We start from the raw sequence: 13,323 nt of genomic DNA, 5'->3' as shown, positions 1-13,323 counted from the left end.
AACTAGTCTTTTCGGTTTCTCAAATGAATTTGTTTTGTTTGTGTCTAATTATTAATATAGCATTATCAGCAATAATCATTTTTTGAGCTTTCAATTTCTATGATTCTCAGCTCAGTTACCTATTGTTGGAATAACAATGTCCTGGCCTATAAACCTGTCATGGATTAAATTTTATGTTATTTAAATGTCACAAATCTTGGTACCGTAAGCAGTGCAGGTACTGGTGGCTGTGACTGGTCTATCCATTTTGCACTTTGTCACTTTTCCTGTCTTTGTACCTGCAGAAGCCAGAGCTGGAAGGCACTGTGCTCATTACCCTGTCCTTCGTTACCCAGCTGGCCTGCAGAGGTGGGTGGGCGGACCGCTGCCACACTCCAGGAGTCCAGGCTTGTGTGTGCTTCCATAGACAATGTTTTCTTTTTACTTTCTTATTGTTTCCTTTCCTCTCATTGTAGGTTAGTTGCTAAGTCCTGTCCCATTCTGTTTTGACCCCATGGACTGTAGCCTGGCAGGCTCCTCTGTCCATGGGGTTCTCCAGGCAAGAACACTGAAGTGGGTTGCCATTTCCTTCTCCAGGGGATCTTCCCAGACCAGGGATTGAACCTACATCTCCGGCATTGGCTGGTGGATTCTTAACCACTAGACCACCAGGGAAGCCCTCTCCAGAGTCTTTGAAATGCTCTCTCCTGCCACATAACTTATCCTAATTGTTGCATGGAACCAATCAGGCCCTGACCGGTCTCATTTCTGAGACCTGCAATCCTGTGCAGTTATATCAAAGCAGAAACAAGCAGACATCATGCAGGTACCTGACGGTTTAGAAACCTTTGGGCTGCTCCTCACTGACAAGAAATATTCAGATTTTATCCAGGTTCCTGACTTGTTTCCAGCCTCAAAGTCCTCAGTCTTGAAGGACACTGATGTTAGTTTCTGCACTCTCTTCTATACTCTATACTCAGGATGACGTATGGGTTATACTTCCCGGCTTTGATGCTAACGTGGCACACACAGCGCTGCCCGAGCCTGTATTGTTATCACACAAAACACAGTCCTGCTGGTGGTTCAGTCGCTCAGTCGTGTCTGACTCTTGGTGATGCGCGGACTGCAGCCCTCCAGGCTCCTCCGTCCATGGGATTCTCCAGGCAAGAGTACTGGAGTGGGTTGCCATGCCTCTCCAGGGGATCTTCCTTCATTGACTAATGAATATATATTGAGCATAAATCAAATAAAATGAAGCGTTAATTACTGGAAAAAAAGGCAGTTTGTGATGTTTGAACCTCCACGTCAATATACAGTGATACGTGTTTCAAATAAGATTGATTTTCACCTCCTGTCAGCCTTATTTGATCGCCTTGCTTTCAGGGACCATGGAGAATGGAAATCTTTTTAAAGAGCTGGGACTACCCTGAGGGATGGGATGGGGAGGGGGGTGGGAGGGGGCTTCAGGATGGGGGACACACGTACACCCATGGCTGATTCATGTCAATGTATGGCAGGAGCCACTACAATATTGTAAAGTAATTAGTCTCCAATTAAAATTAAAAAAGAAAAACAAAGAGCCCTGTGAAGTGGTCTTTTGTTCCTCCCAGATAGCTGTCTGCTTATCTAGTGCTGCCCTCTGGTGACTATTTCTTGAATTACATGCCACAGGTTTTTGCAGTTTTGCCTGGCCCTGGTGGCTCAGCAGGAAAGAATTCCCTGCCAATGCAGGAGATGGGGGTTCCATCTCGAGGTGGGGAAGATCCCCTGGAGAAGGAAATGGAAACCCACCCTAGTATTCTTGCCTGGTACACCCCATGGACAGAGGAGCCTGGTGGGCTACAGTCTATGAGGTTGCGAAAGGGTCAGGCATGATTTAGTGACTAAACGACAAGGGAAGGACTTGCAATATAGCGGGCTTTATTTATATTTATTTTCACCCATCAAATAAAGTTTTCAGCCCAGAGCATATTTCACTCTAGCACATTCCATGGGATGGAGATGTTAAACGTGATCCGGTCATTCAGGTATGTCTGCCTCCTTCAGATCAACCAGCTGGACAGGCGTGTCTCCTGGTTGGGCTGAACAGAGACAGTAGAGAGGAACTGAACTCAACAGAGACAGACTTTCCTCCTGGCATTCTCCTTTTCCTTTTTGAAAATGTCCTTTTCTCCTCTAGACGCCAGCCTTACTGATTGGCCATGAGGCCTTCTCTCTTGCTCCCAGGCTGCAGTCAGAATTGCTTCATGGAGGAAACGGGTAGACACTGTCCCCTGTCCTGGTCACAGAGGATAAAGATCCCCTGGAGAAGGGAAATGGCTACCCACTCAGCATTCTTGCCTGAAAAATTCGATGGACAGTGCAGCCTTGCGGGCTACAGTCCGTGGGGTCGCAAAGAGTCGGACACGACTGAGCGACTAACACACAGAGGGAGAAGGAAGGCAAGTCAGCCTCTGCTGATGGCCCACACCTGCCAGTGAACCTCAAGCTGCAGGGCCTTCCTTAAAGCCCATCTGATACTCTCCGTAGATGCAGGCTGGGTTTGGAGCGTGTGTGCTCAGCTGTGTCCGACTCTTTTGCGACCCCATGGACTGTTGCCCTCCAGGCTCCTCTGTCTGTGGGATTCTCCAGGCAAGAATACTGGAGTGGGTTGCCATTCCCTTCCCCAGAGAACCTTTGCCACCCAGGGATGGAACCTGGGTCTCTGGAGTTTCAGGCATTGCCAGGTGGATTCTTCACCACTGAGCCACCCATCGGCTAAGTCCCTGGTTTAGGGATTGATGGAGTTGACTCTGGGCTGTGCTCTGGACTTGGCTTAGTGCAACAGTTTTCCTAAATTGGCTGCTCTGCGCTGGGGCAGGGCAGGAGTGGGTGAGGAGAGGGGAAGGTCGACACATCCAGTCTCATCACGCCCAATAACTCTTGGAGATCCCGGGTTGGGCGAGGTGGAGGCTTATACTAACGTAGCGTTAGTCAGTTATGAGACGGACCCTTGAGAAGCTGGAGGACAGAACTGATGCGACACTGGAAACTGCTTGTCTGGTCTTGGTTTTCCTAAGAGAAGCATTAGACACAGTTTTGGGAAACAGAAGGCCCAAGCAGGACATGAGATCTTGAACCTGGGATGTATCCTTTTGTAGACAGAGTAGGAGGTATAGGGTAGGGAGAAGGGCTTTAATTGTATCTGTACATTTTTTTTTTCTTCTAAAAAAATACGGCAATAGCTGTAGATACTCCTTCAGTCTGTGTGATGAGTACATGAGGATGTGTTGTTAAATTTCTTATAGCTTCCTGTTTGAAAGATTTTATAATTTAAAACAATAAAAAGGGGCAGGCACAATTCTTCCCCAGTCTTTGCTCTTTTACAGGTGACTCAGGGCAAGGATAGCCCCTTTCCAGGACTGTTATGTTTCAGAGACCATCAGGAACAACACCTCACTTAATAAACTGAGTTGCTCTGAATTTTTTTTTTTTTAACACAAGCGGTAAATAGTCTTAAAGCATGGCTTCCCTGCTTGCTTGGTGGCCCCGCGGTAAGGAGTCTGCCTGCCCATGCTGGATATGCAGGTTTGACCCTTGGGTCAGGAAGATCCCCTGGAGGAGGAAATGGCAACCCACTCCAGTATTCTTGCCTGGAGACTCCCATGGACAGAGGAGCCTGGTGGGCTCCAGTCCATGGGGTTGAGTCGGACACGACTGAGTGACTAAACAACAAGTCTTAAAGCATCCCACGTGGTCCAGGCTGGGGTATTCCTGCCTCTGAGCTATCCTTTGTGTGTGAGCTCACACATTGCTGCTACAAGGACAGGTGTATGTAAAGCAAGCTTTTCAAGCAGCTGAGGGGGAAATAAGATTAGAGAAAGTCCCCCAAACTGACAAAATCCCCAAGTCCTTCCATAGAAACATGACATCTGCGCGGGAGAGTTATAACACTCTACAAACTTTTCATGGTTTGAAAAACTATCGTTCTGGGAAAGGAAACAGAAGACTAGGGTCACAATCAACATTTTTTCACCATCCTTCTATTCTATTCTCTCTCTCTTTTTTTTTTTTTTGACACCATATGGCATACAGGATCTTAGTTCCTCGACCAGTGATTGCACCTGTACTGCCAACAGTGGGAGCATGAGCGTGGAGTCTTAACTACTGCACCGCCGTGAAATGCCAGCATCCTTTCTTTAAAGCCCATTTTAATACCTGATCTCAATGGATGACCATGACTGCCCTGAGAGGAAGCTGGAGCAAAGAAGGGGTTCCCTTGACCGCAGAGCTAGGTGGTGACCTCCCAGCTCCCTCTAGAGATCTATTCCCACACTGTCCCCTGCCGTTACAACCCCCCACCCCCAGTCCCAGGATGCACCTGCTCATGAGACCAGGTCCTCTCAGAACCGTCCTTGACACAGATGTCCAGCCTTAACTCGGTCCCTGTGGCTCCATGCTTGCTGTCCACACAGAGGTTTGCTGCCACGTTTCGAAGCTGTGGAGAGAAGGAAGGATGAGGATGGAGTTGTTTTTTTATTGTACGCCTGGCTCCTGGCAATCCTGGTGGAGATTCAGCAGGTTTTATTTATTTATTTATTTTTTTATTTAATCCCTTGATGATTGGATGGTGCCTTAAATTCATATGGAGAGAAAGTGGAGAATTAAATATCACATGGGCCAGTCTACATGTCAAAGAACATGAGAAGATTGGGCTGCAAAACCGCAGTGAGACTCTGGGTGAAACTACAGTCTAGAAACAAGGACACAGAGCTCATGACTTCTGTAAGATGGGAGATTTTTTCCTTTCAGGTGGTTCTTTAACTCATAACTGGTCATCTTCCTGCTTCAAAGCATTGTCTCCTATCACCACATTAGCTAGGTTAGCTAGGAGAGAGGTCCAGTATGAGGCAAGTGTCCCAAGTAGAAGGTGTGAGGAAAAGGTCACTGTGTAGGGGGTGGTCACCTGACGCCCCCTGGTGGCCTGGGATGGACCTATCGTCCTGCTTTTAGCATTTCTCCTGGATGATAAATTAAAAAGTGCCATCCAGTAGGCCTGAATGGACTTGAGGGTTGGACCAAAAAAAGGCTGAGCACCAAAAAATTGACGCTTTCGAACTGTGGTGTTGGAGAAGACTCTTGAGAATCCCTTGGACTGCAAGGAGATCAAACCAGTCCATCCTGAAGGAAACCAACCCTGAATATTCATTGGAAGGACTGATGCTGAAGCTGAAGCTTCAGTACTTTGGCCACCTGATGTGAAGAACTGACTCATTAGAAAAGACCCTGATGCTGGGAAAGATTGAAGGCAGGAGGAGAAGGGGGAAACAGAGGATGAGCTGGTTGGATGGCATCACTGACTCAATGGATATGAGTTTAAGCAAACTCTGGGAGGTAGTGAAGGACAGGGAAACTTGGAGCGCTGCAGCCCTTGGGGTCACGGAGTCAGACACAACTTAGTGACTGAACAGAAACAGCAAAAGAGTACCAGGAAAATGGGAAAGACAGTAACTATCGGTGCACTCCGTGACCGGATGAAGATTCTCTACCTCAGGGATCCCCAACCTCCAGGATCTAATGCCTGGTGATCTGAGGTGGAGCTGATTTAGTAATAAGAGAAATAAAGTGCACGATAGATGTACTGTACTTGAATCATCTCAAAACCACCTCCCCTCTGGTCTGTGTAAAAACCGTCTTCCACTAAACTGGTGCCAAAAAGTCTGGGGACCACTGCTCTGCATCATGTAGAGGGACTTTGAAAAGTTATAGCATGAGAAAAAAAATGACTTAATCATTCTTTGCAAATATTGTAGTAAAGAACTTAATAGACTTTCCTGGTAGCTCAGCTGGTAGAGAATCCGCCTGCAATGCAGGAGACCCCCGTTTGATTCCTGGGTTGGGAAGATCCGCTGGAGAAGGGATAGGCTACCCACTCCAGTATTCTTGGGCTTCCCTGGTAACTCAGCTGGTAGAGAATCTGCCTGCAATGCAGGAGACCTGGGTTCTATCCCTGGGTCAGGAAGATCCTCTGGGGGAGGTCATGGCTACCCACTCCAGAATTCTTTCCTGGAGAATCCCCATGGATGGAGGAGCCTGGCAAGCTACAGTCCATGGGTTTGCAAGGAGTCTGACACGCCTGAGCGACTAAGCACAGCACAGCACGAAGAACTGAATAGTTAGTGGTGGGAAAAGGTGAAAAGTATCAACAGCAGAAATGGCAGCAGAAAAAAGTCTGGACATGGGTGCATCCCTACATCAAATCTTCCCGCCCGGAGCCTCCACCGGGCCTCCTGCCGCCATCAGGACACGTCCTGTAGCACAGCTGGACCGTGTGTGTGGTCACGGAGCTGTGTGTGCTCAGACGGGTGCGAGGACCTTGGTCCTTTTCACGTCTCTACAGGGTCCTGCATTGTAACAGTCCCTTTAGGTTCTGCTAAGAATGGAAGCAAGAACAGGATGTACCCGAGGCATCATTTTAGACACAATTCTTTTGCCCAGAATGAGTAGATAGGGAGTCTCTCCAGCACAGAATGATGCCTGAATGGGGCCTGATCCTACCGGGCTGGGGCGGTGAGGCAGAGAGGTTGTGTGATGTACTGGATATCACAGTCAAATAAGTGATGCTGGGACACAGTGTGGTAGGCACATGGGCTGTTTCATCTCCACTTACTTAACTTTTTTACTTTTTATTTATTTATTTAAATTTGGCTGCCGTGGGTCTTTGATTTTTTGTGCGTGGGCTTTCTCTAGTCCAGTGCACAGGCTGCTCATTGCAGTGGATTCTCTTGTGGCTTCCGGGCTCTAGAGCTTAGGCTCAGTAGTTGTGGCGCACGGGCTGAGCTGCATGTGGATCTTCCTTGACCAGGGATGGAACCCGTGTCCCCTGCACTGGCAGGCAGATTCTTAACCACTGGGCCACCAGGGAAGTCCTCCACTTACTATAGGAGTCAGTTCAGTTCAGTTCAGTCGCTCAGTCGTGTCCGACTCTTTGCGACCCCATGGACTGCAGCACGCCAGGCCTCCCTGTCCATCACCAATTCCCAGAGTTAACTCAGACTCATGTCCATTGAGTCGGTGACCCCATCCAACCATCTCATCCTCTGTCGTCCCCTTCTCCTCCCGCCTTCAATCTTTCCCAGCATCAGGGTCTTTGCAAATGAGTCAGCTCTTAGCATGAGGTGGCCAAAGTATTGGAGTTTCAGCTTCAACATCAGTCCTTCCAATGAACACCCAGGACTGATCTCCTTTAGGATGGACTGGTGGGATCTCCTTGCAGTCCAAGGGACTCTCAAGAGTCTTCTTCAACACCACAGTTCAAAAGCATCAATTCTTTGGTGCTCGGCTTTGTTTATAGTCCAACTGTCACATCCATATGTGACTACGGGAAAAACCATAGCCCTGACTAGATGGACCTTTGTTGGCAAACCAATGTCTCTGCTTTTTAATATACTGTCTAGGTTGGTCATAACTTTTCTTCCAAGGAGCAAGCGTCTTTTAATTTCATGGCTGCAGTCACCATCGGCAGTGATTTTGGAGCCCAAGAAAATAAAGTCTGCCACCATTTCCCCATCTATTCGCCATGAAGTTTTAGGACCAGATGCCATGATCTTAGTTTTCTGAATGCTGAGTTTTAAGCCAACTTTTTCACTCTCCTCTTTCATTTTCATCAAGAGGCTCTTTAGTTCTTTGCTTTCTGCCACTATAGGAGTAGAGGCTGGTACAGGGTTGTTCAGGAGGGAATCAAGGTGGTGGATACCAGATTCCTTATTCAAGAAACCTGGCGACAGTTGGGTCCACCCTCTGCTGCTGGACCAGTGCTCTCAGGTGTCTGTCCATGATGACAGGGGATGTGAAATCATGGAGGACACAGGGTGGTAGCTCTGAACCTGGTTTGGCCTACACACTTCTCCGAGACTCCAGGGAGAGCTAAGGAGACTCTTGCAAAAACAAAGGAACTGGAAGTGGACACACACAAGCACTTTTGTATTCACTTTTCTGGATGCCATAGGCTCCACATTTGAACCCGAATGTCGGAAAATGCGTGCCACTTCCATACCCATCCCACAAAGGAATTGCCTCCCTTTTCTTTTTTTTTTTTTTGGCTGTGCCACACTCATGGTTGGCTTTCCAAGTGGCTCATTGATTAAGAATCTGTCTGCAATGCAGGAGACTTGGGTTCCATCCCTGGGTCAGGAAGATCCCCTGGAATGGCAACCCACTCCAGTAATCTTGCCTGAAGAATCCCTTGAACAGAAGAGTCTGGCAGGCTGTAGTCCACAGGGTTGAAAAGAGTTGGAAATAACTGAAGTGACTTAGCACACATGCATGCACACACAACATGCGGGATCTCAGTTCCTTGGCCACGGATTGAACCCGTGCCCCCTGCAGTAGAAACATAGGGTCTTAAGCACTGGGCCACCAGGGAAGTCTCACCCACTTCCTCTTAGTCTCCTGGGAGATCCGGACGGGCAGGACATGAACTTGGCCATGTCAGCGAGTGCCCCAGTTACTCCCACTTCCTTCAGCTTTTCTCCACCCCCTCAATCAAGCACCAGGGAGGAATTTCACTGTGGAACTTGGGGAGCCAAGCTTAAAAGAGGCATTTTTGGGGATCAATTCCCAGGTGTGTGATTGAGTTTATTAGGTGAAAGAGAAGTGGCCCGATGGGTGGAAGTCTGAGCTTGCATCACTTTCTGGGGTCCAGCATCCTTTAACGCCTGTCTGATCTCAACCAGGACCAGGCTTTCGGTTTCTTAAAGCTACTTCACCGGGGTTTGCCAGACAGAACTCTGGGAAGAGCTCTCTCTTTATTCTTGGCCAGTGAACTCACAGACTCTCTATCCTTAGAGCTCTGCTGTCTGCTCAGTCATGCCCGACTCTTTGCGACCCCATGGACTGTAGCCCACCAGGCTCCACTCTCCATGGTATTCTCTAGGCAAGAATGCTGGAGTGGGTCACCGTGCCCTCCTGCAGGGCATCTTCCCAACCTGGGATCTTTCCGACCTGCATCTCCTGCACTCCCAGGTGGACCCTTTACCCACTGAGCCGTTTGGAAAGCCCAGTGTCAACTGATGGCAAAGGCACCTTCAGGGCACTCCTGTTCCCACCCCTGAGTCCAGGTGGAGGGGACAGCAGCTGCTGTTGGTTTATGGCCACGTGGCTGCAGAGGGACCAGCTGCACAGGCTCTGCTCTTGGACTAGGAGGACGTGAGGCAAAAAAGACAAAAAAGGATGTGGGCCACCCAGCGAGGCTGGGCAGCGGATCTGCCAGTCCTGCCCAAAGCTGTCAGAGTGCCTAGTTCTCTTGCTAAATGCTGTGAATGTGAAAGGCCTCTGGCAGGGGGTAGAGGAAACCATTTTCTGAACTCTCAAACATTCTAAACTCTCATTCAAATGGCATCTGTGTAGACAATGGGATAAATGGCTTTGGAAACCAAATTTCAAGTTCCAAAGGCATAATTGTCCACATCTGTGTAAATTTCAGCCCCTTGCTGTGCCAGAGAAGGGCCACGGAGAGTCCAGCAGAGGACGAGGTCGGCACCTGCACGCCAGCCTGTCCTGCCACTCTGCTCACGCCCACCTCTTCAATTCACACCCCGTCCTCGGCTCACAAATGTGACTCCATCACAATGAGCTGGTGAGTAAAATCGCAACAGAACAGACCCTAATGCTTGCTTATACTTTTGAATAAAGTTTTCTTTCTAAAGGAAAGTAGACAAGAAAAGAACACAGATGATTTCAACTTTTCCACCATGGGCTCGTGTATCTGCAGCTAAAGGAAAAGCAGCTCACACAAGCACACACAAACACACACACATACACACACATCTAGGACGGGGACACTGCCTCTTCTGGGACAGAAAAGGGCTGCTCTGTTCCTCCAACATCCAGCGTGGAGACTCGGCAGGACGAAAATCACCTAAGGGGACCGAGAGACTTGGAGCAGAATTAGAAAGTGAGGCAGTGCTTGACTAGGAACAGGGAAGAAACAGGAGAAAAATGGGGCCAAAGGGACTCGGGACGTGAGACAGGATTACAGGGATGATCTCCTGGGGACAAGGATTAGGAGGTTTGGCAGAGAGTGAAGGCTGGCTTAGGTCGGCAGGAGAATGTAGGCTTGGCTGGAACCTGGGCTTTCCCTCCCTGCCACGGGAGGTTTTATGAAAGAGGTTCCGGAGAAGGGGCATGGGGAATAAACATCGAGGTGGCTGGCAGGTGGGGACGGATAATTCAGTTGGTGGTCAAAGAGAGACCAGCTCAATGAACACAGGAGTGGGGTTTGCTATCGCCCTTCCATAGACTTGGGGTTTTTAAGTGAGAAGTAGTGGGTTCATGATTCATTCAATAAACATTAAGTAAGTACCTGGATGTCCCAGGCACTATGCTGGATATTGTATACAGTGGAAAATAAAAAAAGGATTTGTGGATGAAATAGTGAAGATGATGAAAAGATACAATTTTCCAGTTATAAAATGAAAAAGTTTTGGGAATGTGACCTATAGCATGGTCATGACAGTTACCGATTCTGTGCTGTATGTACTAAGACAGTGGGTCTTAAATGCTTGCATTGCAAGAAAATTAGTAATTCCATGGTGACAGATGTTAACTAGACTTATTGTGGTGATTGTTTTGTAATACAAACAAATTGTTTTGTAGTACAAACATCAAATCATTATGTGGACACCTAGAAGTAAATAGATCATGTTGTCGTTCAGTTGCTCAGTCATGTCTAACTCTGCGACCCCATGGATTGCAGCACACCAGGCTTCCTTGTCCTCCCAGAGGACACTGTCCTCTGTCTCTGTCTTCTGACACTGTCCACTGTCTCCCAGAGTTTGCTCAAACTCATGTCCATTGAGTCAGTGATGCCATCCAACCATCTTATCCTCTGTGGCTCCCTTCTCCTCCTGCCCTTGATCTTTCCCAGCATCTCTTCTCCAATGAGTCAGCTCTTTGCAACAGGTGGCCAAAGTACTGGAGCTTCAGCTTCAGCATCATTCCTTCTAATTAAGGATTGATTTCCTTTAGGATTGACTGGTTTGAACTTCTTGCTGTCCATGGGACTCTCAAGAGTCTTCTCTAACACTACAATTCAAAAGCATCAATTCTTCAGCATTCAGCCTTCCTTATGGTCAAATTCTCACATCCATATATGACTACCAAAAAAACCATAGCTTTGACTATACAGACCTTTGCCAGCAAAGTGATATCTCTGCTTTTCAATACACTGACTAGGTTATAGGTCAATTATATCTCAGTTTTAAAAATTCAGAAAAATACATTTGAATTCAACCCCCCAGAAAAGTCTGTCCCCTCCTTTGAAAGCACATCTAGTCGCCTGTCATCCCCAAAGTCCTGACACGTCAGGACCAGTGGTTCCTGAGCCTCCTTCTGGCAGGGTGTCCTCACTGGACTGGGTGGGTCTGGGGGAGAGGACCCCTGGGGTCATCCCCGGGTGGGGTCAACTGCAGAGATGTACATAGCTTGGCTGATGGACTCCAAAAACTGTTGCTTCATGATTCTCATTCCTCAGCGATTGACAGCATTTCTTTAAATCCCACGGTTCTGCCTGTGATCATTTATTTTTTTCATTCTCGGAAAGCTGTGATCTTTTTTGGTCCTCACAGGATGCTGTAGTACAGAGAGAATTTTGCAGGCATCTCTGCCGCCAATACACCAGACAGGACCAATTTTCTTTCAGGGTCTTGAAACTTTTTTGAATTTTACTAGAAAAATGGGGAAAGGATTTCTCTTCTGAGAGCTCATGAACCTCTTTTTTTATTTTTTAATTCAGCTTTTGTTGAGGTATATTGACATATAAAATTAGATATTTACCATATACATTGTGGTATACTTCGTGAAATGATTTTTCTTGTGAAGTTAATTAACACAATCATCACCTCACATATTTATCTTTTTTTTTTTTTTTCTTGAGAACATTTCAGTTCTCCTTGCTTCTTCTTGTTGTTTAGTTGCTCAGTTGTATCTGACTCTTTGTGACCCTATGGATTGTAGCCCACCAGGCTCCTCTGTCCATGGGATACTCCAGACAAGAATACTGGAGTGGGTTGCCGTTTCCTCCTCCAGGGGATCTTCCCGATGCAGCGACTGAACCGCTATCTCCTGCATTGGCAGGTCGATTCTTTACCACTGAACCACATGGGAAGCCCCTCCCTGCTTAGCTAGTGTGAGTTATACAGTTCGGTGTCATCAAGTGTAGTCAGTATGTTTTACATGAGACCCTCAGACTGGGTTTGTCCTATTCTGGCCTTGAATGTGTGCTACATCCTACCCGCGATGAAGCCCAGCACATGTTAGGGGTGACCCACCAGTTGAACAGTTACTTCGCTTTGAATCTCTGCTACCCTACACACCTGCCCCGGATTGTTCTAACGTTGAGATCAGAAATCTCCACCTGGGTGGCTCATCAAAGGGGCCGCGAGGGGCGTGGCCCTCTGCTGGTTGCCCTGGTAACCCCGGAGCGGACCAGGTGTCAATCCCCCATGAAGGGCGATCTCCCTCCCCCAATCCCCACCCCACGCCCCACCCCCACCCCGCCGGCCCTGCCCCCCGGGCGCTGGCAGCCGCCCTGTCCCGCCTGCGGTCCACTGCATACAATGGGGTGTCTGTGGTCCCGGGACCCTGCTTCAGACAGGTAAGCTCCCCCTTCTATGAACCGCTGATGTCTCTGTCGCTGACCCCGGCTGTTCTTCCGTCTTAAAGCTGGGCTTCTGGGTGCAGCCCAACAAATTGGCGGAGCAGACAGGAGACTGAGGAAGCGCCCAGGAGCACCAAAATGTTGGGAAATTAGGACGGAGGCTGGCAGATTACCGGTGTAATCCCGCTGTGGTCATCCACTGACATAGGTCTTGAGAGCTAGGGGTGAGGGGGGACCCCAGGGTGCCATCCGCTAGTACTGGGGTCCTGTGGTGGCTGTCCATGACAGCTGGGCGCTGCCAAGAGCACAGAGAACCCCTAGACGCCCTCAGGCGGGGGTGGAGGTTCTGGGGAAAGCGGAGTTAGGCAGTAAGGCCCTGGACGCACCTCTGGGCTGGCCATGCCTTTATTTATTTATTTATTTTTTTAGACTACCTCACATTCTGCTTATTTATTTATTTATTTTTTCATTTATTTTTATTAGTTGGAGGCTAATTACTTTGCAATATTGTAGTGGGTTTTGTCATACATTGGCATGAATCAGCCATGGAGTTACATGTATTCCCCATCCCGATCCCCCCTCCCACCTCCCTCTCTACCCGATCCCTCTGGGTCTTCCCAGTGCACCAGGCCCAAGCACTTGTCTCATGCATCCAACCTGGGCTGGTGACCTGTTTCACCCTAGATAATATACATGTTTCGATGCTA

At 48.3% G+C, this 13,323-nt stretch overlaps 2 protein-coding genes across 2 annotated transcripts in view; one reads left to right on the top strand and one right to left on the bottom strand.

Annotated features, from left to right (window-relative positions):
• Positions 1–9,550, top strand: part of LOC133048510 (uncharacterized) — a 145,425-nt gene extending 135,875 nt beyond the window's left edge. The window contains exon 6 of the transcript XR_009691055.1: positions 9,443–9,550. The gene's annotated coding sequence lies outside the window, so the exon portion shown is untranslated. The remainder of the gene's footprint in view (positions 1–9,442) is intronic.
• Positions 1–13,323, bottom strand: part of GALNTL6 (polypeptide N-acetylgalactosaminyltransferase like 6) — a 1,397,085-nt gene that overhangs the window by 27,321 nt on the left and 1,356,441 nt on the right. Inside the window, exon 10 of the mRNA XM_061132206.1 lies at positions 4,340–4,456. Within this exon, the coding sequence (XP_060988189.1) occupies positions 4,340–4,456 (117 nt within the window). The remainder of the gene's footprint in view (positions 1–4,339; positions 4,457–13,323) is intronic.

This window comes from Dama dama, chromosome 29 (genome assembly GCF_033118175.1).
Source record: "Dama dama isolate Ldn47 chromosome 29, ASM3311817v1, whole genome shotgun sequence".
In the NCBI taxonomy this organism is placed as follows: Eukaryota; Metazoa; Chordata; class Mammalia; order Artiodactyla; family Cervidae; genus Dama; species Dama dama.
The sequence above is the reverse complement of the archived record's forward strand: the minus strand, read 5'-3'. Positions and strand labels throughout refer to the sequence as shown.